The sequence below is a fragment of the Prunus mume genome, linkage group LG3 (assembly GCF_029339155.1).
Source record: "Prunus mume cultivar Tortuosa linkage group LG3, ASM2933915v1, whole genome shotgun sequence".
Taxonomy (NCBI): Eukaryota; Viridiplantae; Streptophyta; class Magnoliopsida; order Rosales; family Rosaceae; genus Prunus; species Prunus mume.
Genome location: NC_142700.1, coordinates 1,780,783 through 1,807,324, shown reverse-complemented (window position 1 = coordinate 1,807,324; position 26,542 = coordinate 1,780,783). Strand labels below are relative to the sequence as shown.

The following is a 26,542-nucleotide window of genomic DNA, read 5'->3' as shown; positions in this document are numbered from 1 at the left end:
CTTAGCCACCTAATGCGAAAACAGGGGAGGCAAGACAAGGCAAGTGGATATAGAAATTGAATTTCACCAAGCATAAGAAAAAAGCCATTACAACAACTTGTATCAATCCAATCCCAAAAGTACTGAAATGAGGAGGGTGACAAGGTTGACCATCTCGACCAGAGAAGATGAAATTTCTAGGATAGAGAGAACAGAGATTAGATACCCCTTGTTGGGTGAGAAAGCTAACAAGCTTCAAAAATGTGCATCCATGATCCATTTGCTATTGATAAGGTTTGCATCTGACAAGCTAACAAGCTTGAAGGAAAGTATCCCAAAGTTGTTTTTTATGAACAGAAGATACTGGGATGCAAATGGATACTGGAAAAGAAGGTTTTAGTGCTTTAAATTTCTCCATCTTCATCCTGTTGCTGTTCAGCTTGCTTCCATTACAGTGTTGTTCTCAAGTTCATGACATAACTCCGTCGCGACCATTAGCAGAGGGACAAACTATTGTCTCCCCAGGCAACTTATTCGAGTTGGGATTCTTCAGTCCTAATAATTCTGCTGCTAATAAATATGTGGGGATATGGTACCAGAATATACTTCCTCGTAAAGTTGTATGGGTGGCCAACAGAGAAAAGCCTCTTGCAGTTGCAGATACCGTGGCTAGTTTGAGAATTAGCCGCAATGGGACTCTGGAACTTGTAGATGGGAAGCAGAATTCTGTTTGGTCAAATAATGTTTCAGTGCCATCTAATGGTTCAGCAGCCGCCCTTCTTTTAGACGATGGAAACTTTGTTGTCAAAGTCAATGCAGGAGCAGCTGATCATTTGTGGGAGAGCTTTGATTATCCTAGTGACACACTTCTACCTAGTATGCTGCTGGGATTTGATAGTAAATCAGGAAAGAGGAATTTCTTGAGTGCCTGGAAAAGTGAGAGTGATCCATCAACTGGGATATTCTTGGCTGGATTGAGACCAGAGGTGCCTTCACAGTTGGTGGTTTGGATCAATGGATCAACTCTCAACTGGAGAAGCGGGCCATGGGATAAATCAAAGTTCATCGGCGTACCCGAAATGGATGATCAATATCAAAGTGGATTTTATCTAGATGAAAATGCGCAACTGGGAACAAAGTATTTCTCTTTTAGTTTATTTGACAAAACTGTGGCAGCATATATGGACATCTCTTCAGAGGGTGTACTAAAGCTTATCTATTCGACACATGGTGAGAACTGGAATACTTTCTGGGAAGCCCCAAAGAGTCCATGTGACAATTATGGAGCATGTGGACCTTTTGGGGCTTGCAAAGCTTCTGAATCTCCAATCTGCAAGTGTTTGAAAGGGTTTGTTCCCAAGTCACTTGAGGAATGGAGCAAAGGAAACAGGACAGGAGGGTGTGTGAGGAAAACCAAATTGTTTTGTGAGAGTAACACAAATCAGTCAGTTGCTTCGAGAGGAAATGACGATGGGTTTTGGAAGATGTCAAGAGTAAAACTACCAGATTTTCATGAGTATATTTCGTCTTTGAGTACTGAAAACTGCAGGAGACAGTGTCTAGATAATTGTTCTTGCTTGGCCTATACATATGTTAATAATATAGGGTGTTTGGTCTGGTCCAAAGACATTATTGATGTTGAGGAGTTTTCATCTGCTGGACAAGATCTTTTTATTCGCCTACGCACAGAATCTGGTAAGTGATAATATTGCTTGCACTAGCCATATCTTTTCACTCTTCTGTCTCATACTTTATGCATTACAAATTCATTTTTTCAGGTGAAGGAAAGCGAACAAGGTTAATTGTTAGCCTCACAGTAGCTATTTGTTTTATGTGTGTCTTGGCTGCCATAGTGTTCATTTTGCACAGGTTGCGAGCAAAACAAACGGGTAAGAGAATGATCTCTCTCTAAAGTATTAATCAAATCCATGAGTATCTTTATAAGAGCATATTTACTGGTTGATTTTCTGAACTTGATAGACTTGCTATGATGAAGAAGGTGGGGTGATTAACTGCTCCTACTTTTCTGTGTTTTGCTTTGCTCTGAGTATCCCTTATTTGTCTGTTACATTTACCAAATCAGGAAACATCAAAGTAACAAGAAAGTTCATTGAATTGAATGATACCATTGGGAATTCAAGTAACACTCTTCAAGAATATATCAGACGGCATGATCGGTCAGAGTTACTCATCTATAATTTTGATAACATATTACTTGCTACGAACAATTTCAGTATCACAAACAAACTCGGGGAAGGAGGATTTGGCCCTGTTTACAAGGTGATTGTTAAAATTATTTTGTCTTTTTTCTATTGGAAAATATTAGTATTACTGCAGCTACTACATGCCTACAACTACTATTAGAAGATACAAACATGAATGCAATTATGCAATGTAGGGTAAACTGCAAGAAGGGAAGGAAATAGCAGTAAAAAGACTATCTAGTAGCTCAGGGCAAGGCATAGAAGAGTTCAAGAATGAGATGCTGTTGATCTCCAAAATGCAACATAAAAATCTCGTTAGGATCATGGGCTGCTCTGTCCAGGATGATGAGAAGTTACTAATTTACGAGTTCATGCCAAATGGAAGCTTGGATACTCTTCTATTCAGTTAGTTTCATTGCTCTTTGTTACCTAGTGGTGGTCAATTTTTTCATTGTGAAGTGCATGGGGTTGGGATGTATTAATGACAGTACTGTTATATGTTGAATTGGTGCATTGTAGATCCAATGACAGGAGGAGCAGTGCTTGATTGGGGTCGACGCTTCAAGATTATTCAGGGTGTTGCTAGAGGGCTTCTTTATCTCCACCATGATTCCTGTTTGAAGGTAATACATAGAGACTTGAAGGTCAGTAACATTCTCTTGGATGAGAACATGAACCCAAAAATTTCAGATTTTGGATTGGCACGTATCGTTCAAAGCACGCAGAGTCTAGCAAATACTCACAAGGTTGTGGGAACAATGTAAGCATCATCTCTTTCTTTTCCAATTCTCAAAAATCTTCTTTAGAAGTTATATCCTTGAAGACACTGTCACTCATATTGTTAATATTATTTAATAAATGGCCTAGGAGGGGGCTAGGGTGGCTAGGCGGTCTAGGCGGTCGTTGGGCAGGAGCTAGGCGATCTAGGTGGTCACTAGGCGGGCGCTAGGCTGTCTAGGAAGGCGGGCTAGGCTGTCTCTAGCGCCTGGAGAAAAACAAACGCCATTTTGGAATCTCCAAGGTCATGACGAGATGACGATGGTGCTATGAGCCAGAGAGAGATGAGGATTGAAAAAGAAGAGAGGTCATGGGTTATGTCTGAGCAAGAGAGAGGGGCTGGAAGACGGATCGTGTTAGAGTTAGGGTTTGAGAAGGAAAATTGCATTTATATGTTGTTGAAACAAAGAAGAAAAAAAAAAACCCCCATTACTCCTCTAGGCATTAGACCCCTGCCTGCAGCCCGCCTACCACCTTGTTTCGAACATTGGGCTTGACATATTGGTAAATCAAGCTGTACCAGCACTTCAATGTTACAACCCTTGCAATTTTAACTAACTCCTCTTCCCTTCTGTTTGTGTTCATAATTAACTGAAAATTAGTTGCATAGCATAGCATCTAGATTTAACTTTTCTGGTATCATTTTTCTCAAGACTATAAACAAAGAAGCAATTTCGTCAATTTAATACTACTCAATTGATTGTGCAGTGGCTATATGTCTCCGGAGTATGCCATGGGCGGGATGTTTTCTGAAAAATCTGATGTCTATAGCTTTGGGGTCTTGCTATTGGAGATTATTAGTGGCAAAAAGAATACCAGCTTCTATTGCAGTGACCAACAGCTAGGGTTCCTAGTTTATGTAAGCTCAGACTCTAAATCTTATTGCTAAATTTTTTCTTTCATACAGCTTAAGCAACCTATATATATATATATATGAAGCTAAATGTAGCAGAGTCTAACGATTCAGGCCAAACATACATGAAATTTGTCAGACATGGCACTCATGGAATGAAGGCAGGGGATTGGAGTTGGTTGATGAAGTATTGGCAAATTCATATTCACCGTCAGAAGTGATGAGATGTGTGCATATTGGTCTTCTTTGTGTACAGGACAATGCAGCAGATAGGCCAACCATGCCAGATGTAGTTTCCATGCTAAGTACTGAGACAGATCGTCCGCAACCTAACCGGCCTATATTTACTGTACAAAAGTCAGTCTCTGATCCTCAACCAAAGTATGACAATATCTACTCCGGAAATGAAGCTACCATAACAGTGATTCAAGGACGATAAACAATAGCAAATTGTTATATACATCACAATGCTATGACTTTTGGTCATTGTTTGTCAAGTGTTGTTCCTTCGCCTCACACACATATGTATGGAAGAAAGAATCCGTTTTCTCTATTATTATTTTTATTATAGATTGCCATAGATCCACCTAAACTCAAAGCAGTCAATCCTTGGTTGCAAAACAATGCCCTTGATGGTAATAACGGAATTAAAGAAAGAATCAAATAATCCATCACTACCAACCAAATCTTAAATTGACATTGAAAGAGGAAAAATAGGATTTTTAGAATTAAAATTTTGAAAGTGGGCTAGACTCTTTTTTCCAAATGAAGCCTGTCGAGCCCTATAATATAATATTATCTGTTATGAAAAATAAATTAATGCCTACGAAAAATTAGAAAATTATGCCAATTTTCTTAAAGTTGTTTATTACTTTAATTTAACCCTGCGAAATAAAAACATGATTTGGAAAGCAATCAAATGTCAGTGATCAATTTCAATTCAAGTAAATCGAGAATGATGAAGCTAAGGAAAGTAAATATTGGGACAAATCATGCATACATACAAGTTTGGAAAAGTTAATCAAATCAAGAGGAGATCAAACCACAATTTGGGAAACCCCAAATTACATCTTTGATTGAGAATCCGAAAGATTGGGAATTTGTAAAAGACCCCAAGTAAAATATAAAAAATTAAAATTAAAAAAAAAATCCATTTTTGGCCCATATTGCTGCCGTAGTTGAAGAAGAGACCAAGAAAATACATAAAAAGCCAGAGTGAAAGTAGCTCTGTTTTCCTCTTCGCCCTAAGAGATATTGAAAAGAAAAAAAAATGAGAGCTTTAACAAAGCAAGAGTCTCTGTTTTTCACCATTTTGTGCCTCAACAGTTTACTTACTCTCTCCCCAATTGCCAGCTTAGAAGACGACCTATCTTTCACTCCAGATATATTGGTCGAAGGAAACATGACCATTGTCTCCCCCTGTGAAGTCTTTGAGTTGGGTTTCTTCAAGCCAGGCAATAATTCAGGCTGGTACTTGGGGATATGGTACAAAAATGTCCAAAACAGAACAGTTGTTTGGGTGGCCAACAGAGACACCCCACTTTCAAATTCATCAGGAGCTCTTTTGATGACTGGTGATCATGGAAACATTTTCCTTCTTGATCCATCTGGAAACGTCACTTGGTCATCCAATCACACCCAAGTTTTGAGACCAAATGTCCTGCTTTTGGATACAGGCAATCTTGTGATCAAAGAAGGAACCGAAAACAGCCAAACATTTTTCTGGCAGAGCTTTGATTATCCCACACACATTCTGCTTCCGGATATGAAGCTTGGATGGAACTTGAGCACAGGTTTAAACAGGCACTTGACCTCGTGGAAAAGCTCAGAGGACCCATCAACAGGGGACTTTTCTATCAAACTAGATTACCATGGCTTCCCGGAGATTTTCCTTTGGCACAAACATGTTAAAAACTTTCGAACCGGCCCCTGGAATGGGATGATATTTAGTGGTGTGCCGGAAATGTGTGCTTCGAAGCATGGTGTCGATTTCAACTTCGTTACGAAACAAGATGAGGTCTACTACTCGTTTTCATTACAGAACAAACTGGAACTTGAATATTCAGGCTTGACAGTGAGTCCAAATGGGGACGTTCAACAGATTACATGGGTTGAGAGCACAAAGATGTGGAATATATTTCAGTATCCCCCAAAGGACCAATGTGACAGCTATGGAGAGTGTGGTCCATTTGGTATTTGTGACACAAATGCTTCACCTGTGTGTAAATGTGTGAGGGGGTTTCAGCCTAAGAATTTGGAGGCCTGGAATTTGGGAAATGGGTTAGATGGGTGTGTGAGAAAACGAGAATTGAAATGCACGAAAGACAAGTTCTTGAGGTTGAGGAGTGTGAAATTGCCTGAGAGTTGGGGTGCATTTGTGGATAGGGACATGAGCCTTGAGGCATGTAAAGAGAAGTGTTTGGAGAACTGTTCTTGCAGTGCTTATTGTAACATGGAGATTACAAATGGAGGGAGAGGTTGCGTTATGTGGTTCAGGGAGCTAATGGACATGAGGGTATATGCAGATGGTGGCCAAGATCTCTATGTTCGATTGGCACCGTCTGAAATAGGTACCTTCCATTATTCAGACTACTTTATAATAACATCAACTATCACTAACTACAGTTATGTTCATTTCAGGTGGTGATGGGAAGGAAACACTAGCAATCATAATTGTAGTCGCTATAGTTGGTCTTGTCATTCTTCTAGCAGGACTTAGTTTCTACATTGTATGGAAGAGGAATTTGCGTATTAGCCGCAATGCAAGGACACAACCAAAAGGTACGCGCCTGGTAACTTAATTCTATATGTTCAACAGGTCCTTATGGAAGAAGCCAAGTGTTTTGTTTTCTAGTTTTTTGCTTATTTCTGAACAGGTCCTTGTGGAAGAAGCCAAGTTCTTCTGCTAAATGAGGTTGTTTTCACAAGTAAGGACTTCTACTCAGGGGAAAGGATCAATGATGAGCCAGAGTTGGCATTGATTGATTTCAGTACTGTAGCAGTGGCTACTAATAACTTTTCTGATGAAAATCTACTCGGAGAAGGTGGTTTTGGTTATGTTTACAAGGTAAGTACATTTGGTTAGAAATCAATCACTAGATATAAAAGAAACTGCATATGCACCCGAAGTGGCTAAGACTATTTACCCTTACACTAAAGTCCCAAGTTCGTTTGATATATATATATATATATATATATATATATATATATATTAAGGTGACCTGACAGATTTATGTGTGGCTAATGCCAGGGGACATTGACAGAAGGTCAAGAAATTGCTGTCAAGAGACTTTCAAAAAACTCTGGACAAGGAACTGAAGAATTCAAAAACGAATTGAAGTTAATTGCAAGGCTTCAGCACATAAATCTTGTTAGACTGCTTGCTTGCTGCATTGATAAGGATGAACAGATGCTGATTTATGAATACATGGAAAACAAAAGCCTGGATGCCTTTTTATTCAGTAAGTGCCTCAAATTTAATTATCTTTACTTAATAGTTAAATAAAGTTGTTATAAAGTAAGTCAAAAATCATTGTAGGCAGAGAAAAAAGGTCTACGTTGGATTGGCAAAAGCGTTACAACATTATTTGTGGTATTGCTCGAGGACTTGTTTACCTTCACCAGGATTCAAGATTTAGAATCATCCATAGGGATCTCAAGGCAAGCAATATTTTACTTGATGGAGAATTCACCCCAAAGATATCAGACTTTGGAATGGCTAGAATATTTGGTAAAGATCAGAACGAATCTCATACAAGAAGAGTAGTAGGAACATAGTGAGTATCATAAGCTTTCTATTTTGCTGATGATGTCAACCCAATTAGCTGATCAAAATACTAATCTCACTTCTTTTTATTGGGTGATCTGCAGTGGCTATATGTCTCCTGAATATGCAATGGACGGGTTCTTCTCAACCAAGTCAGATGTCTTTAGTTTTGGTGTTCTAGTGTTGGAGATTATTAGTGGCAAAAAGAACAAGGGATTTTTTAATTATTCAGACAATAAACCAAACCTCCTAGACTGTGTAAGTAAAAAGCGCATAGATTGTAATTACATTTCATTAGATGCACAAGTAACAAAGAAATGACTTGGATTTGTTGCAGGCTTGGAAGCAATGGAAAGAAGGAAAGGGGTTGGAGATAGTAGATTCATCACTTGGGAATTCATATTGCCCCTCTGAGGTGTTGAGATGCATTCAAGTTGGCCTTTTGTGCGTCCAAGAGCATGTGGTAGATAGGCCTACAATGTCCTCTGTGGTTTTCATGTTGAGCAGTCCAGATGCAACAATGCCGCAGCCTAAAACCCCTGGTTTTTGCCTAGGAAGGAACCCTGCAGGTCAAACAGACTCATCTTCAAGCAAGTTGGAAGGATCTCACACTACAGACCAAGTAACGATCGCAGCGTTAGACGGTAGGTAGTTAAGGTATGACCTTATCAAGATGTTTATACATCTTACACAAACACGATTTTCTTGTGTATATTTAATCTGTGGTTAATTTTGTGTCAAAGGAATTAGAAGTCATGAGGTGATGCGAGACAAAGAAAGAGAAAAACGGTCTATACGCTCGCGTACACTTTAAGTTTTTCTCTGAAAGGTATGACTTCACAATTATTTTGGGGTGAACAAACGAATACATTAAACCAAAAGGGCCTAAACCAAGTACACCAAGCCAGAACGAAAGTAAACAAAGGGCAAGCTCAACATGCTGAGCAAAGACACGGGAAAAGCCCAAAAGATCAAGCAAAAAGCCAGAAACAAAACACCGACTCTACGGAAAGTTCAATCGCAGCCTTTGCACTTGTGAAGACGAAGAATCACCCAGCAGGGTTTAATTTCCAACGGTGGCATCACATTTTGCAATGTACAATTGTCAAGATATAAAGAAAAAACAAGAAGCTCACAAATAAAGTCTTTTGTGGCCACAATACTGAAGAAGATGGTGTAAATTCGTTCCCATAGCAACAATCTGCTGTGTAATGTCATATTTTGAAGATTGTAACAGCCAATTTATGCATTTCAGTTTGTGGCTTATCTAAAGGTTGCATCTCCAAATTCATCACTCTTTCATAAAGTTCACAAGAATGGATAGTTTAGAAATTTGTATTAAGGTGATGGGCGCATATGCAGTGCCCACATATGTCATATGAAGGTCAATAAAACAAATAACATTTTGATAATTGTGGAAACAAGAGCCTGAATCCTTATCGAGCGTCAAGTTTAGTTATTGTCAAGTCATTAACAGAATATAATCCTTGTGAACTTGATAGATAACCACCACTGCGGGAACTTTTTCTGAATACAAATGCAGGCTGCTGAGGAGATGGTAGAGATGCTTCACCACTCAACATAAATACAACAGCTGACATGGTTGGTCGGTCCTCTGAATCTTCTTGTACGCACAAGAGCCCGACTTGAATGCATCTCAAGACTTCATCAGAATGATATGACTGTAGTGATGAATCCACAATTTCTAAGGCTCTATCTTCTCTCCACAGCTGCCAAACCTGCAGTTGTTGACAGTAACATTTTCAGAAAGGGATGAATATGAGTAGTAACCAGGAAGGGGAAATTGTTGACAAAGTTTGTGTTGCTCACGTGTCCTATCAAGTTCATGGAATGGTCCTCTTGATAAGAGCCATTGTTTTTCTTGCCACCCACAATCTCCAATAATATGATCCCAAAACTAAAGACATCTGATTTGGTTGAATATCTTCCAAACACTGCATACTCTGGTGACATATATCCACTGCATTACAATGACCAAAGAGTAATAAGATGAATATGGAAGGTGAGATTATGGTGAATTAATCCATGAATCTGTGATTGCAAGTATAGTTCTTACTATGTTCCAACAACTCTGTTGGTTTTATCCTGCAGTTGGTCCCCATGGAATATTCTTGCCATGCCAAAATCTGATATTTTTGGGTTCATCTCAGCATCTAGAAGAACATTGCTGGTTTTTAGATCCCTATGAATAATCCTAAGTCTTGAATCCTGGTGAAGATACAGAATCCCACGAGCAACCCCATTGATAATTTCAAAGCGCTTTTTCCAGTCCAACAAGGAACTTCTTGTGTGATCTACATCAAGATATTTGGCTTTTAAGTAAATAAATGTTATATACTTTCAGTAAGAAGCTTAAAAAATATTCTTCAAAATTTTAGAAATGGCATGTACAAGTGAATATTTCCTCTAGACATACCAAAAAGAAAGGAGTCCAAGCTTTTGTTCGGCAAGTATTCCAGGACTAACATCCTTTCTTCTCCCTTTATACAACAGCCTAAAAGTTTCACAAGATTCCTGTGTTGAAGTCTGGCTATCAGCTCAACTTCATTTTTGAATTCTTCAATTCCTTGTCCTGAAGTTTTGGACAATCTTTTTACAGCAATCTTCTGATCATTTGCTAACTGACCCTGAAGTTATGGTTCAGTACTATTATAAATCTTTCAGAAGAAGAGTATTTTCTACTTCTCAGAAGAAATCATTCAATTATGAAATGTTAGGACTTTGATATTAGAACTGACCTTATAAACAGTGCCAAAACCACCTTGGCCAAGTTTATTGACAGGAGAGAAGTTGCCTGTGGCTACTATTATTGCGCTCAGATGGAAAAATTGCAGCTCTGGGTGTCTCCTAGTTTCCTCAAGTTCATCCACCTCCACAAAATCTTTGCCATCACAAAAAGCATATTAGCATTCATTTTCTCCTTAGTGTTCTGTTTGCACACTAGAAAATGGAAATTTAACACAGCACATATGGATCCTATTGAAGCGGAGTGGTTCAGTCAGACTGCAAAAGTGTTATGACCAATTCCATACTTTTATGAGCACACTGCTTTTTATTTAGATGAAACAGTTAAACAATTCAAAGCAGATGAGTACTTCTCATACCTTTCATCTTCCTCTTTTTCTTAAGCCACCAGCAAGCAAACCCAATGATTAGTACCAATGCAACAGCCGCCATTGGAATAGCCAGCAAGCCCCTACTTTTGAGAAAACCTTTTGATTTTCTGGTATTCTCAGCTACACAAAAGAGTGAAACAAAGGATTAGAAAACCATGAAAAAGAGAACTCATGTGGAATCCAAATCCAGTCCAGTAAGTTCCACACAGATTCTGAAATTTACAATTGAATTTTCCTTTGCAAGCGAAGTAGTACCTAATTCCATTTTGTCCACACGAACATATAGATCTCGCCCTAGCTCCGTGTGTACTAAAATGTCCCACAACTCACCAAACCATGCCAAGCAATTAATGCGGCCTTCCCATTCTATGCTCATATATGCCGTGCAGGAACAATTGCTTAAGCACACCTGCTCACACTCATTGGCACTAGTATTTGTCAACAATTGTGCTGCTTTCGATGTGTCTGGATCTTTCACCCGTGCCACCTTCACAAACCCATCCCCATCCCCACAGTTTGACACCCCAATTCGCTTGCTCACACACCCGTCTGACCCATCTCTCCGGTTCCAATCATTCAAAGATTTTGGTTCATACCCCGGTAGGCACTCACATTCAAACATATTAATATTGTCAGGGCTACATTTGCTGTTGGCACCACACTGTCCATATTGGTCACACCTGTATTTTGGTGCAGCAAAGAGTACCTCCCACTGATTAACAGCATCATTCCATCTCAGTTGTTCATTTACCCCATAATCCGTGACCACCGATCTAATTACAGAGGTGTTATCAGTTGAAAAGAAATAATACATTTCTTCATTATTACTCACAAAAACGGGCCATGGCCCTGGATCACATCTCCAATATTTGGTCAAACCCTTGTACAGAAAATATTGGGGCGTAGCAGTCTGGTTTGAATAGAGCCTCAAGCTATAGTTACCAGTTCCAGGGTCATTTTGGGACTTCCAAGATGTTAAGACCCATTCCAACCCAATTTTCCAATTCAACCCAACTTTCATTCCTGGAAGTAGAGTATCTGTAGGATAATCAAAACTTTGCCATACAAAGCTTTCACTTTTACTATCCTGGAAAAGCACTAAATTTCCTGTATCTAAAAGCTGAGCTACACTGCTTGTGGTTTGGACCGACACATTTGTGGACCAAATAGAAAGGTTCTCAGTATTGTGAGCATAAAGAACCAATTTTCCGTACCTGTTGATTGTGAGAACACCAGAGGTATCATTGATGGGGTTGTTTCTGTTTGCAACCCAAACCACTGCCTTTTCAGACTTATTAGCATACCAAATCCCAACATAGCGAGAGCTCGAGTTGCCGGGGCTGAAGAAGCCTAATTCAAAGTTGCTTTCTTTGGACACTAGAAAGTCACCATCTTTCACCTGCTGGTTCACTGCTATGGTGTCAATGGATGAGCAAAATGGGAAGACGAAGAAGAAGACAAGCAAAGTATTTAAAAACATTTATTTTTCTGGGCATTTGCGAATTTGCATGTGCGATGAACGGGGTGGTGTTTCACTTATTTTTTCTTGGTTAGTTGATTGTCTGTCACTGTCCGCATTTGAATCATTGACAATGTTTGATCTTTTTTTTTTTTTTTTTTTTTGGGTCAAGTGTTTGATCTTTTTTGTGTTGAAATTTCTGGGTAGTTGGCACGTTTGAATATCCAGCAGCATGGCACCTTTCGTTTGGTCATTGGTAGTACAACACGATAACAACAGTCACACCTGGCTATCTATAGGCGCCATTCTGGGCTGAACTCAAAAGTCTTGGATGTTGACTGACTCAATGAGTCAACCATTGAGATTAAATGCTGGATTGATATCCTTGTTAACTATGCTGACTTCAGGAGGATTGGGTTGCATTAGTCTTGGTAGAACTGTTATAATTTAACTGCATCTAGATAAATGGGTTGAGAAGTTACGAGTAATTTTGAGATTGAGAAGTTATGAGTGATTTTGAGGATTTTTTTACTATCAGAAGTTATGAGTAATGTGCAATTGTAATTGTATGAAGACAAAACAAGACCGAAGATTGCAAATGGCATTATTTCGTGTGACATTTTGAAGATCGTAAAGGTTGCAATTTGTGGCTTATGTAAAGGTTGCATCTTCAAATTCATCACACTTTCTAAAAGTTCACATTATGCAATGCCAGTGCCATTGAAGATCAATAAAACAAATTTAGCATTTTGATATTGTGAAAATAAAAGCACGAGCATGAATCATTATCGAGCTTCAACTTTGGTTATTGTCAAGTCATTAACCGAATATAAATGCAGACAGGAACTTTTTCTGAAGACAAATGCAGGCTGCTGAGGAGATGGTAGAGATGCTTCACCACTCAACATAAACACAACGGCTGACATGGTTGGTCGGTCCTTCGAGTCTTCTTGCACGCACAAGAGCCCGACTTGAATACATCTTGTGACTTCATCAGAATGATATGACTCTAGTAATGAATCCACAATTTCTAAGGCTCTGTCTTCTCTCCACAGCTGCCAGACCTGTAGTTGTTGACAGTAACATTTTGAAAAGTGATGAATATAAGTAGTCAGTGGTAAGTAGTAAGCAGAAATTGTAGGCAAAGTTTGTGTTGCTCACATATCCTATCAAATTCATGGAATGGTCCTCTTGATAAGAGCCATTATTTTTCTTGCCACTCACAATCTCCAATAATACAATCCCAAAACTAAAGACATCTGATTTGGTTGAATATCTTCCAAACACTGCATACTCTGGTGACATATATCCACTGCAATTGAACAAAATAAAACTGCATTACAGCCAAAGAATAGTAAAATGAAAATGAAAGGTAAGATTATGGTGCTTCAATCCATGAATGTGTGAGTGCAAGTAGGATTCTTACTATGTTCCAACAACTCTGTTGGTTTTATCCTGCAGTTGGTCCCCATGGAATATTCTTGCCATTCCGAAATCTGAAATTTTTGGGTTCATCTCAGCATCTAGAAGAACATTGCTGGTTTTTAGATCCCTGTGGATAATCCTAAGCCTTGAATCCTGGTGAAGATACAGAACCCCACGGGCAACCCCATTGATAATTTCAAACCGCTGTTTCCAATCCAACAAGGACCTTCTTGAGTGATCTACATCAAGACATTTATCTTTTGTGTAAATAACTGTTATATAGCTTGGTAAGAAGCATCAAACATATTCTTCATAATATTAGAAATCGAATGAACAAAGTCAAGAGGCATTCGGGAAGCGACTATCTTTCCTCTAGACATACCGAAAACAAAGAAGTCCAAGCTTTTGTTTGGCAAGTATTCAAGGACTAACATCCTTTCCTCTCCCTGTATACAGCATCCTAAAAGTTTCACAAGATTCCTGTGTTGAAGTCTGGCTATCAGAGCAACTTCATTTTTAATTCTTCAATTCCTTGTCCTGAACTTTTGCAGAGTCTTTTTACAGCAATCTTCTGATCATTTGGTAGCTGACCCTGAAGTTATGGTTCAGTACTACTATTAAGCTTACAGAAGAAGAGTATTTTCTACTGCTCAGAAGAAATCATTCAATTATGAAACGTTAGGACTTTGAAACGGGACCTTACCTTATAAACAATGCCAAAACCACCTTGGCCAAGTTTATTGACAGGAGAAAAGTTGTCTGTAGCTGCTATTATTGCACTCAGATGGAAAAATTGCAGCTCTGGGTGTCTCCTACTTTCCTCAAGTTCATCCGCCTCCACAAAGTCTTTGCTATCACAAAAAGAAAATTAGCATTCATTTTCTCCTCAGTGTTCTATTTGCATTGACAAAATGACTGGAAAATGGAACTTTAACACAGCACATAAGGATCCTATTGAAGAGGAGTGTTTAGATGTGAATTACAGACTGCACACGTGTTATGACCAGTTCCGTATTTCCATGAGCACATTGCTTTTTTATTTAGATGAAACAGTTAAACAATTCAAAACAGATGAGTACTTCTCATACCTTTTATCTTCCTCTTTTTATTAAGCCACCAGCAGGCAAACACCATGATTAGTACCAATGCGAGAAGAACAGCCACTATTAGAATAGCCAGCAAAACCACTCCTTTTGAGAAAACCTTTCGATTTTCTGGTATTCTCAGCTACAAATAAGAGTGGGACAAAGATTAGAACCATGAAAAAGAGAAATCATATGGACGCCAAAACCAGTCCAGTAAGTTCATAGATTCTGAATATTTACAATTGAAATTTTTCTTGGCAAGACAAGTAGTACCTAATTCCATTTTATCCACACGAACATACAGATCTTGTCCTAGCTCTGTGCGGACTAAAATGTCCAGCAACTCACCGTACCATACCAAGCAATCAATGCGGCCTTCCCATTCTATGCTCATATATGCGGTGCAGGAACAATTACTTAAGCACACCTGCTCACACTGATTGGCACTAATACTTGTCAACAATTGTGCTGCTTTTGTTGTGTCTGGCTCTTTCACCCGTGCCACCTTCACAAACCCTTCCCCATTCCCACATTTTGGCAGCCCAATTCGCTTACTCACACACCCCTCTGACCCATCTCTCCTGTTCCAATCATTCAAAGATTTTGGTTCGTACCCTGGTAGACACTCACACTCAAACATATTAACGTTGTCAGGGCTACATTTGCTGTTGGCACCACACTGTCCATATTGGTCACACCGGTATTTTGGTGCAGCCCATAGTTCCTCCCATTGATTAACAGCGTCGCTCCATCTCAGTTGTTGATTTAACCCATAATCCGTCAACACCCATCTAATTACAGAGGTGTTATCAGTCACAAACAAAAATACATTTCTTCATTACTACTCACAAAATCGGGCCACGGCCCTGGATCAATTCTCCAATATTTGCTCACACCCTTATACAGAAAATATTGGGGCGTAGCAGTCTGGTTTGAAAAGAGCCTCAAGCTATAGTTCCCAGTTCCAGGGTCATTTTGGGACTTCCAAGATGTTAAGACCCATTCAAACCCAATTTTCCAATTCAACCCAACTTTCATTCCGGGAAGTAGAGTATCTGTAGGGTAATCAAAACTCTGCCACATAAAGCTTTCACTTTTACTAATACTATCCGGGAAAAGCACTAAATTTCCTGTATCTAAAAGCTGAGCTACACAAGTGCTTGTGGTTTGAAGAGACACATTTGCGGACCAAATAGAAAAGCTGTCAATATCGTGCGCATAAATAACCAAATTTCCATACCTGTTGATGGTGAGGACGCCAGAGGTATCATTGATGGGGTTGTTTCTGTTTGCAACCCAAACCACTGCCTTGTCAGACTTATTAGCATACCAAATTCCAACATAGCGAGAGCTCGAATTGCCGGGGCTGAAGAAGCCTAATTCAAAGTTGTTTTCTTTGGACACTATAAAGTCACCATCTTTCACATGCTGGTTCACTGCTATGGTGTCAATGGATGTGCAAAATGGGAAGAGGAGAAGGAAGAACACAAGCAAAGCTTTGAAAAGCATTTTGTTTTCTGGGAAATTTTGGAGTTTGCATGTATAATGAATCGGTTGGTTTTTCTGCTACTTTTGAATTATTGACAATGTTTTATATCAGCAGCATGGCTCTACTCAAAGTGTTGAATGTTGACTGACGAAATCGGCGGCAGGCGGACAGACAGTCATTATTGATTTTCTTTTTATAGATAATCATGGCATGATGATTATGATTAAGTTGGAATCCAAAACTCTTCGCCCGTGAATAATATGCGGGCCTGTTTGTTACACCTTCTGGGCTTGGACTGGCTTGTACTAACGTTTTATCGCATGTTTGATTTGCTTGGTACTAATTTTAACTCATCTTAAACACTGGATTGATAGGGGAACGGTGGGTGATAGCCATGTCAACTATGGGCCGACTTTGGGAATGGGTTGGCCATACTTGACCTTTCCACAAGCCCAAATAGGTAGAGTTTTGTTTGAAGACAATGTTGGTGTTTGTCAACCCAAAACTGTGTGCGCCTAAAGTAGAGAGACACTAACGAGGGTTTTTTTTAAAAAAAAAAATTTATAATTTGGTTGAAAGGGAAACTTCATTGAAGGGAAAGCGAAGCAACCCAAAAGGAACAGAAACAAGGAAAGAAAAGATAACAGCCTAGGGGACAGACCATTCCAGGAGCAAGCAGAAAAAACACAGACAACCTAGAGAAAAAGAAAACAGAAAGTAACAGAAACTAGAGGGCCACAAACTAGGACGTCACCAAAGGAGCACGTCAGCCTCTAGCTAAAAGGAGATTAACAAGGGGGGCAAGGCAGACCATCCGATTGAAGAACAAACACAAGGGAAGAAGGGGGTCTGTCAAGCCAAACTTTATCGCACTTCGTCCTCCTAGCAATAGCCGCAACGGACCGGTTATTTTGAGGGGGTCTATAATGACCATTCAATTAATTGCAAGAGTGAGTGAATCGTTGAATTTACATCCAACGGTGAGTGATCACATAAACGAGAAAAATTGTTTAAGTTATGACCAACATATACAAGTAGGGCCATTCCAAGAGTTTTTTTTTGGTCAAAAGACGATTCCAAGAGTCTAACACTTTGATAATTATGACAGCAAGAGCATGTATCATTATCGAGATTCAAGTTTAGTTATTGTCAAGTCGTTAATAGACGAATCTGATCCTTTTGGAATTGATGGATCAGCAGCATCATTGCCGGAACTTTTTCTGAAGACAAATGCAGGCTGCTTAGGAGATGGAGGAGATGCTTCACCACTCAACATGAAGACAACAGTTGACATGCTTGGTCGGTCCTTTGGATCTTCTTGCACACACAAGAGCCCAACTTGAATGCATCTCATGACTTCATCAAAATGATATGACTCTAGTGATGATTCCACAATTTCTAAGGCTCTATCTTCTCTCCACAGCTGCCAAACCTGTAGTTGTTGACAGTAACATTTTCAGAAGGGATGAATATGAGTATTAAGTAGGAAGGGGAAATTGTTGGCAAAGTTTGTGTTGCTCACATGTCCTATCAAGTTCATGGAATGGTCCTGTTGATAAGAGCCACTGTTTTTCTTGCCACTCACAATCTCCAATAATATGATCCCAAAACTAAAGACATCTGATTTGGTTGAATATCTTCCAAACACTGCATACTCAGGTGACATATATCCACTGCATTACAACCAAAGAATTAAAAGATGAATATGAAAGGTGAGATTATGGTGATTTAACCCATGAATGTGTGATTGCAAGTATAGTTCTTACTATGTTCCGACAACTCTGTTGGTTTTTTCCTGCAGTTGGTCCCCATGGAATATTCTTGCCGTGCCAAAATCTGATATTTTTGGGTTCATCTCAACATCTAGAAGAACATTGCTGGTTTTTAGATCCCTATGAATAATCCTAAGTCTTGAATCCTGGTGAAGATACAGAATCCCACGAGCAACACCATTGATAATTTCAAAGCGCTTTTTCCAATCCAACAAGGAACGTCTTGTGTGATCTACATCGAGATATTTGGATTTTGAGTAAATAAATGTATATATATATATACTTTAGTAAGAAGCTTAAAAAAATTTCTTCCAAATTTTAGAAATGGCATGTACAAATGAATATTTCCTCTAGACATACCAAAAAGAAAGGAGTCCAAGCTTTTGTTCGGCAAGTATTCCAGGACTAACATCCTTTCTTCACCCTTTATACAACAGCCTAAAAGTTTCACAAGATTCCTGTGTTGAAGTCTGGCTATCACTGTAACTTCATTTTTGAATTCTTCAATTCCTTGTTCTGAAGTTTTGGACAATCTTTTTACATGGCAATCTTCTGATCATTTGCTAACTGACCCTGAAGTTATGGTTCAGCACTATTATAAAGCTTTGAGAAGAAGACTATTTTCTACTTCTCAGAAGAAATCATTCAATTATGAAATGTTAGGACTTTGATATTAGAACTGACCTTATAAACAGTGCCAAAACCACCTTGGCCAAGTTTATTGACAGGAGAGAAGTTGCCTGTGGCTACTATTATTGCGCTCAGATGGAAAAATTGCATCTCTGGGTTTCTCCTAGTTTCCTCAAGTTCATCCGCCTCCACAAAATCTTTGCTATCACAAAAAGCATATTAGCATTCATTTTCTCCTTAGTGTTCTGTTTGCACACTAGAAAATGGAAATTTAACGCAGCTCATATGGATCCTATTGAAGCGGAGTGGTTCAGTCAGGCTGCAAGAGTGTTATCACCAATTCCATACTTTTATGAGCAAACTGCTTTTTATTTAGATGAAACGGTTAAACAATTCAAAGCAGGTGAGTACTTCTCATACCTTTCGTCTTCCTCTTTTTCTTAAGCCACCAGCAGGCAAACCCAATGGTTAGTACCAATGCAACAGCCGCCATTGGAATAGCCAGCAAGCCCCTACTTTTGAGAAAACCTTTCGATTTTCCGGTATTCTCAGCTACACAAAAGAGTGAGACAAAGGATTAGAAAACCATGAAAAAGAGAACTCGTGTGGACACCAAAACCAGTCCAGTAAGTTTCACAAAGATTCTGAAATTTACAATTGAATTTTCCTTGGCAAGCGAAGTAGTACCTAATTCCATTTTGTCCACACGAACATATAGATCTCGCCCTAGCTCTGTGTGTATTAAAATGTCCCACAACTCACCGTACCATGCCAAGCAATCAATGCTACCTTCCCATTCTATGCTCATATATGCCGTGCAGGAACAATTGCTTAAGCACACCTGCTCACACTCATTGGCACTAGTACTTGTCAACAATTGTGCTGCTTTCATTGTGTCTGGATATTTCACCCGTGCCACCTTCACAAACCCATCCCCATCCCCACAGTTTGACACACCCCAATTCGCTTGCTTACACACCCGTCTGACCCATCTCTCCGGTTCCAATGATTCGAAGATTTTGGTTCATACCCCGGTAGGCACTCACATTCAAACATATTAATATTGTCAGGGCTACATTTGCTGTTGGCACCACACTGTCCATATCGGTCACACCGATATTTTGGGGCAGCGAAGAGTTCCTCCCAGTGATTAACCGCATCATTCCATCTCAGTTGCTGTAGTATCCCATAATCCGTCAACAAGGATCTAATTACAGAGGTGTTATCAGTTGAAAGGAAAAAATACATTTCTTCATTATTACTCACAGAACTGGGCCATGGCCCTGGATCACTTCTCCAATATTTGGTCAAACCCTTGTACAGAAATATTTGGGGCGTAGCAGTCTGGTTTGAATAGAGCCTCAAGCTGTAGTAACCAGTTCCAGGGTCATTTTGGGACTTCCAAGATGTTAAGACCCATTCCAACCCAATTTTCCAATTCAACCCAACTTTCATTCCTGGAAGTAGAGTATCTGTAGGATAATCAAAACTTTGCCATATAAAGCTTTCACTTTTACTATCCCGGAAAAGCACTAAATTTCCTGTATCTAAAAGCTGAGCTACACAAGTGCTTGTGGTTTGGACCGACACATTTGTGGACCAAATAGAAAGATTCTCAGTATTGTGAGCATAAAGAACCAATTTTCCATACCTGTTGATGGTGAGGACGCCAGAGGTATCATTGATGGGGTTGTTTCTGTTTGCAACCCAAACCACTGCCTTGCCATACTTATTAGCATACCAAATTCCAACATAGCGAGAGCTCGAGTTGCCGGGGCTGAAGAAGCCTAATTCAAAGTTGTTTTCTTTGGACACTATAAAGTCACCATCTTTCACAAGTTGGTTCAGTGCTATGGTGTCAATGGATGAGCAAAAGGGAAAGAGGAGGAGGAAGAACACAAGCAAAGCTTTGAGATACATTTTTGTTTTCTGGGAATTTGGAATTTTGCATGTACGATGAATCTGGTGGTGTTTCATTGATGTTTCTTTTTTGTCAGCGGTACAACAGGTTACAGGACAATAACATTCACACACATTGGTAGTCAGTTACCGACTTTTCCAACCATCATTATTGACTGTCTATTTATGGCAAGATTTTAGTGAGGCGGCTACTGCTAGCTACTTCTGACTTATGAAGTTGTTCTTGCTTGCATAAAAAAATAAAAATAACAATAAAAATAAAAATTGAAACCCAAAACACTTGGAATGTTTAAGTAGACATGGGCCAAATTTAGGAATGTGTTGCCCGATACGACCTTACCCAAACCCAAATTGGCGGAGCCCTGTTTGAGGACCATGTTCATGTTGCTGTTGGTGTGGCTGTTACTCGGGCCAGATTTGTGTGTGCTTAAAGGTTGCTTGGGCCTCAGGGCTCCACTTTACCAAAAAATTGACTATTTTTTCAATTACATTTCCTAATATTGCTTGAGTCCTGGTGAAAATACAGAATCCCACGAGCAACCCCATTAATAATTTCAAAGCACTTTTTCCAATCCAACAAGGATCTTCTCGTGTGATCTGCATCAAGATATTTGGCTTTCGAGTAAATAAATATTATATAGTTTGTTTACACCATAATCAACCGAGCATATCCAGCTTCAAAGTGACAGCACTCACCTTCTCTCATGTGCTTGCGAAGCTCCTAAATTGCCAAAACTACTCTCCATGACACGTGTTACCACTACAGAGACTTGCACAAAGTCCCACAGAAATCGACACAAACTTCCCACTTTCACCTCCCTATAAAGGGAATAGTATCCATGTAAAACAGGAACTTCTTCCCTCCAGTTAGAGGAGGATCCAAGTCTCAAAGCTAGACCCTATGACTCTCTTCTAAATCCCTGGCCTGGGCATCTCACTTGTCATCTTTATGTTCGTGTCCAACCTCATGTACAAATGTAATCATACACTATTATAATGAGAACATACTTCTCCGTGGACGTAGCCCATTCATTAAGGGTGAACCACGTATATTTTGTCTTCTTTACATTTATCGCTTGCCCAAGTCTTTACACATATGCTGAAGGTCCTCACCTTCACCCATCATTCACTATCACCTACTCTCTAAGTTGACCTCCCAAAAAGAGCATCAACAGTTTGGCACCGTCTGTGGGAAATGATACAAAAGGCTTATGTCATTCTCCCATTCCTCAGTGCCCTTTGGCACCTATACAATCTTCATCATATAGCCAGCCATCAACCGGCGCTGCTGCTCATACCAGCCACAATGCCTTGTCACAATGCAAGTTTTGTGTTGCCTTCGGCACCTCCGTACCTAGCCTTGCGACAAACGAGTTTTGTGTTGCCTCCGGCACCTTCGTGCCTAGTCACATTGCCTTGCGACAAGCAGTTTTGTGTTGCCTCCGGCACTCTCGTGCCTAGTCACATCGTCTTGCGACATGCAAGCTTTGTGTCCCCTTCGGCACCTCCGTGCCTAGTCACATTGCCTTGCGACAAGCGAGTTTTGTGTTGCCTCCGGCACCCTCGTGCCTAGTCACATTGTCTTGCGACATGCGAGCGTTGTGTTGCCTCCGGCACCCTCGCGCCTAGTGTCACGGGATGACTTTTTCGGAGTCTTCCTTCCGTGCGGCCTTAGACTTGATCGCCTCTCGAACAAGCTAAGTCAGCCTCCTTCCTACAACATAAGATCGAACCAAGCAAAGAACAATCGCAAGAGCAAGCAGTAAGAATGCTTAACAGAGTTTTGGAGAATATATGCTTGTATTGCTACTCAAATGCTTTACAAGTTGTGAGGTGAGGATGCACAATGTGTCATCCCCTTTATATATTGTCCTATCCCACCTACCACTACAGTAGGTGGCTAAGATACAATGTCACCTACCAACATCTACCAACTACTGTCACCAACTGTAGTCTCACATTCAAACATATTAATGTTGTCAGGGCTACATTTCTGTTGGCACCACAATGTCCATATCGGTCACACCGATATTTTGGGGCAGCAAAGAGTTCCTCCCATTGATTAACCGCATCATTCCATCTCAGTTGTTGTAGTATCCCATAATCCGTCAACAAGGATCTAATTACAGAGGTGTTATCGGTTAAAGGAAAAATACATTTCTTCATTATGACAATGGCCTGGATCACTTCTCAATATTTGGTCCTAGTTTGAATAGAGCCTCTGTAGTTGTCATTTTGGGACTTCCAAGATGTTAAAGACCCATTCCAACAATTTTCCAATTCAACCCAACTTTCATTCCTGGAAGTAGAGTAAAGGATAATCAAAACTTTGCCATATAAAGCTTTCACTTTTACTATGAAAAGCACTAAATTTCTGTATCTAAAATGAGCTACACAAGTGCTTGTGGTTTACATTTGTGGACCAAATAGAAAGATTCTCAGTATTGTGAGCATAAAGAACCAATTTTCCATACCTGTTGATGGTGAGGATGCCAGAGGTATCATTGATGGGGTTGTTTCTGGCAACCCAAACCACGGCCTTGTCAGACTTATTAGCATACCAAATTCCAACATAGCGAGAGCCTGAGTCGTCGGGGCTGAATGATGCAGGAGCATAGGGGTGGATCAAGATAGATATTTACCATTTAATTAGCTATTTCTTGCTATATTGTTATTTTCTTATTTAGGTAGTTTTAGGATATCTTTTATTATTTATGTGTGATTTTATAATTAATTGGTTTGCTTTTGGACCAAGCAGTCTTGTAAAGCCTATAAATAAGGCTATTGTAATAGTTGTAGGGAGGGAATATTGATGATTAATGAAATAGTTTATTTGTGGCATGGATTTGCTACGATATATGTGAGTTTGCACTAGCCTTAGAATGTGGTTGGTGAGAGTCTCCTCGAAGCTTCGGTAAGAGTTTTTGAACCAGCATCGACACTTCCTGAGGGGATAGCCCTTTTCATTATGTGAGTCAAGTGAAGAGGGGCACGGTTATTCTCATTGTGTCTTTCAAGGTATAAATAGATTTGGTAATTTTGGTGCATCTTGTTATTCATCAAAGTTATTAAATTTGGATTTGCCTCCAATATTTGATCCTTGCAACTGTGAAAATTGCAATGAAAATTGTTTAGGTGTTCAAAGCAATTTTGATAAGCAATTTATTGATCAACAGTGAAGAGATGAGAATTGAGAAAACTTTCGAAGATATTATTGATTTTATGGGCATTAATGTTTTCACTTGGAAGGTTGCCAAAACTTTGGTTGATTTTGTCAATCGGTTGAAGATTCTAGGAGAAACATTTGCATTGTTAGAGGGAGTAAGAAGAAACCAAGAATAACGAAATATTCCAAATATCTTTTTATTTGGAAAGGAAGGTTTCAACTGGATGCTAAAGATCCATAAACAATTGAAGATTCTACTCGGATTTTCCTCAATCAAAGGCTTGAATTCGAGGACGAATTCTTTCCAACTAGGGGAGTCTGATGCAGGAGCATAGGGGTGGATCAAGATAGATATTTACCATTTAATTAGCTATTTCTTGCTATATTGTTATTTTCTTATTTAGGTAGTTTTAGGATATCTTTTATTATTTATGTGTGATTTTATAATTAATTGGTTTGCTTTTGGACCAAGCAGTCTTGGTGCCCAAGTCTTGTAAAGCCTATAAATAAGGCTATTGTAATAGTTGTAGGGAGGGAATATTGATGATTAATGAAATAGTTTATTTGTGGCATGGATTTGCTACGATATATGTGAGTTTGCACTAGCCTTAGATTTCGGTGCTCGTGTATGTGGTTGGTGACCTGTGTCCTGATCCCGATCCCCATCAATTGACTCCCCTAGTTGAAAGAACCAAGCCTTTGATTAAGGAAAATCCGAGTAGAATCTTCAATTGCTTCATATTAATCTGGATCTTTAGCATCCAATTGAAACCTTCCTTTCCAAATAAAAAGATATTTGGAATAATTCTTAGAACAATGCAAATGTTTCTCTCTAGAATCTTCAACCGATTGACAAAATCAACCAAAGTTTTGCAACCTTCCAAGTGAAAACATTAATGAAAATCAATAATATCTTTGAAAGTTTTCTCAATTCTCATCTCTTCATGATCAATAAATTGCTTATCAGGCAAATCCAAATTTAATAACTTTGATGATTAACAAGATGTATCATTGATGGGGTTGTTTCTGTTGTCGCACGACCCTCCATCAAGCAGATCTTGAGTCATAGCTCGATACCATCGGACTCACCAACCACATGTCTAGACATATATCATAGCAAATTCAGCAAATAAACTATTTCATATCATCAATATTCCCTCCCTACAACTATTACAATAGCCTTATTTATAGGCTTTACTTGGGCGACTGCTTGGTCCAAAAGCAAACCAATTAATTATAAAATCACACATAAATAATAAAAGATATCCTAAAACTACCTAAATAAGAAAATAACAATATAGCAAGAAATAGCTAATTAAATGGTAAATATCTATCTTGATCCACCCCTATGGCATCACTGAAGAAGTCTAATTCAAAGTTGTTTTCTTTGGACACTATAAAGTCACCATCTTTCACATGCTGGTTCAGTGCTATGGTGTCAATGGATGTGCAAAATGGGAAGAGGAGGAGGAAGAACACAAGCAAAGGTTTGAAAAGCATTTTGTTTTCGGAGAATTTTTGGAGTTTGCATGTACAATGAATCGGTTGGTGTGTCTGTTACTTTCTAATCATTGACAATGTTTGATGAAAATGCTGCTACTTTTTTGAAGTCCTATCACGTGCAGCACGACCCAGCAGCATGGGACTTTTGGTTTGGTCAGCGGTAGAACAGAACAATAACATTCAATGGCGCATAATACCTATAACCGATTATATATAGGCGCCATTCTTAGCTCAACTTAAAGTCTTTGACGTTGACTATTGGCAGTTGGTAAGTTGCATTTCACTCTGACCAAGATTTTAGTGAGGCGGCTGTACCCTCTGTTTTCTATTATTAGTTGATTGTTTTTTTAAAAAAAAAACTTCTTTTATTAGTCGATTATAATTAAGTTGTTCTTAGTCTAGTTGTATTTCACTTTCAAATATTAGAAGATGCTCTGTTGAAAAAAAACTCCTATTATAGATGTGAGTCATATGACTAGTCATAAAGTCACAACCATAACATACAGAGCACACATGAGGCATAATTGTAGATGCTCCCCTCAACACAACCTCAACTTAGGCCCCCTCCCATGCCTAAAGTTTTTGGAACTCGGGCCTCCGGTTCACCAAAAACTTACTAAATAGTTTACATTGTTTGCTAATACAAGTATGTCACAAAAACGAGAAAAATTGTTTAAATTATGACCAATATATACAAGTAGTGCCATTCCAAGAGTTTTTTGTTTTGTAAAAAAGACCATTCCAAGAGCCTAGCAAAGCGGTAAATTGATAAGAAGGAAGGAAGCCAAAAAGAATTGCACTTCGATAATTATGACAGCAAGAGCATGTATCATTATCGAGATTCAAGTTTAGTTATTGTCAAGTCGTTAATAGACGAATCTGATCCTTTTGGAATTGATGGATTAGCAGCATCATTGCCGGAACTTTTTCTGAAGACAAATGCAGGCTGCTTAGGAGATGGAGGAGATGCTTCACCACTCAACATGAAGACAACAGTTGACATGCTTGGTCGGTCCTTCGGATCTTCTTGCACACACAAGAGACCGACTTGAATGCATCTCATGACTTCATCAGGCATATATGACGCTACTGATGAATCCACAATTTCTAAGGCTCTATCTTCTCTCCACAGATGCCAAACCTGTAGTTGTTGACAGTAACGTTTTGAAAAGGGATGAATAAGAATTAAGTGCAAAGAGTAGATTGTTAGCAAAACTTGTGTTACTTACATGTCCTATCAAGTTTAGCGATTCATCCTGCTGATAAGAACCGCTGTTTTTCTTGCCGCTTACAATCTCTAACAATATGATCCCAAAACTAAAGATATCTGATTTCGTTGAATATCTCCCGAACACTGCATACTCTGGTGACATATAG

General features: G+C 39.2%; 5 protein-coding genes and 4 pseudogenes across 13 annotated transcripts; 2 read left to right on the top strand and 7 right to left on the bottom strand.

Annotated features, from left to right (window-relative positions):
- The first annotated feature begins 35 nt into the window (after positions 1-35).
- LOC107880810 (G-type lectin S-receptor-like serine/threonine-protein kinase At1g61370) lies at positions 36-4,329 on the top strand. 7 transcript variants are annotated; one of them, XR_001677571.2, is made up of 7 exons: positions 41-1,674; positions 1,758-1,868; positions 2,063-2,259; positions 2,378-2,588; positions 2,703-2,943; positions 3,051-3,464; positions 3,669-3,794. XR_001677571.2 is itself a non-coding variant. In XM_016793186.2 (7 exons), exons 1-7 carry the CDS (start codon positions 348-350, stop codon positions 3,940-3,942), a joined length of 2,253 nt encoding a protein of 750 aa, XP_016648672.2. In that variant the 5' UTR covers positions 44-347; the 3' UTR covers positions 3,943-4,120. The 7 variants fall into 7 exon arrangements, 5 of the variants coding, with proteins under 5 accessions (XP_088904761.1, XP_016648673.2, XP_016648672.2 ...); XR_016125300.1 differs by having other exon boundaries at positions 3,051-3,492; XM_016793186.2 differs by lacking the exon at positions 3,051-3,464 and adding an exon at positions 3,928-4,120 and having other exon boundaries at positions 44-1,674; positions 3,669-3,819.
- Positions 4,330-4,695: 366 nt separating this feature from the next.
- LOC103324698 (receptor-like serine/threonine-protein kinase SD1-8) lies at positions 4,696-9,018 on the top strand. Its single transcript, XM_016792661.2, has 8 exons — positions 4,696-6,383; positions 6,454-6,594; positions 6,690-6,880; positions 7,064-7,274; positions 7,352-7,589; positions 7,684-7,837; positions 7,917-8,236; positions 8,323-9,018. Exons 1-7 carry the CDS (start codon positions 5,084-5,086, stop codon positions 8,229-8,231), a joined length of 2,550 nt encoding a protein of 849 aa, XP_016648147.2. The 5' UTR covers positions 4,696-5,083; the 3' UTR covers positions 8,232-8,236; positions 8,323-9,018.
- LOC103324604 (G-type lectin S-receptor-like serine/threonine-protein kinase RKS1) lies at positions 8,887-12,528 on the bottom strand. The gene is made up of 7 exons (XM_089048641.1): positions 10,972-12,528; positions 10,705-10,836; positions 10,339-10,481; positions 10,017-10,227; positions 9,657-9,894; positions 9,410-9,560; positions 8,887-9,318 (listed from the first exon to the last, which is right to left on the bottom strand). Exons 1-7 carry the CDS (start codon positions 12,194-12,196, stop codon positions 9,016-9,018), a joined length of 2,403 nt encoding a protein of 800 aa, XP_088904767.1. The 5' UTR covers positions 12,197-12,528; the 3' UTR covers positions 8,887-9,015.
- A 298-nt stretch (positions 12,529-12,826) lies between these two features.
- On the bottom strand, positions 12,827-14,138 carry LOC148918388 (G-type lectin S-receptor-like serine/threonine-protein kinase SD1-1). The gene is made up of 4 exons (XM_089048642.1): positions 13,983-14,138; positions 13,602-13,839; positions 13,337-13,487; positions 12,827-13,239 (listed from the first exon to the last, which is right to left on the bottom strand). Exons 1-4 carry the CDS (start codon positions 14,032-14,034, stop codon positions 12,961-12,963), a joined length of 720 nt encoding a protein of 239 aa, XP_088904768.1. The 5' UTR covers positions 14,035-14,138; the 3' UTR covers positions 12,827-12,960.
- LOC148918387 (G-type lectin S-receptor-like serine/threonine-protein kinase At1g11410) lies at positions 14,100-16,066 on the bottom strand (annotated as a pseudogene). The gene is made up of 5 exons (XR_016125095.1): positions 15,926-16,066; positions 14,959-15,759; positions 14,689-14,827; positions 14,304-14,446; positions 14,100-14,192 (listed from the first exon to the last, which is right to left on the bottom strand). The product of XR_016125095.1 is annotated as a G-type lectin S-receptor-like serine/threonine-protein kinase At1g11410 (transcript).
- A 1,059-nt stretch (positions 16,067-17,125) lies between these two features.
- LOC103324697 (cysteine-rich receptor-like protein kinase 10) lies at positions 17,126-18,513 on the bottom strand. The gene is made up of 4 exons (XM_089048643.1): positions 18,307-18,513; positions 17,941-18,178; positions 17,697-17,847; positions 17,126-17,606 (listed from the first exon to the last, which is right to left on the bottom strand). Exons 1-4 carry the CDS (start codon positions 18,356-18,358, stop codon positions 17,298-17,300), a joined length of 750 nt encoding a protein of 249 aa, XP_088904769.1. The 5' UTR covers positions 18,359-18,513; the 3' UTR covers positions 17,126-17,297.
- On the bottom strand, positions 18,378-20,650 carry LOC148918386 (G-type lectin S-receptor-like serine/threonine-protein kinase RKS1; annotated as a pseudogene). Its single transcript, XR_016125305.1, has 4 exons — positions 19,264-20,650; positions 18,997-19,128; positions 18,631-18,773; positions 18,378-18,519 (listed from the first exon to the last, which is right to left on the bottom strand). The product of XR_016125305.1 is annotated as a G-type lectin S-receptor-like serine/threonine-protein kinase RKS1 (transcript).
- A 2,098-nt stretch (positions 20,651-22,748) lies between these two features.
- On the bottom strand, positions 22,749-25,233 carry LOC148918385 (G-type lectin S-receptor-like serine/threonine-protein kinase RKS1; annotated as a pseudogene).
- Positions 25,234-25,997: 764 nt separating this feature from the next.
- Positions 25,998-26,538, bottom strand: LOC148918384 (cysteine-rich receptor-like protein kinase 44 pseudogene; annotated as a pseudogene).
- Between the last annotated feature and the right edge of the window lie 4 nt (positions 26,539-26,542).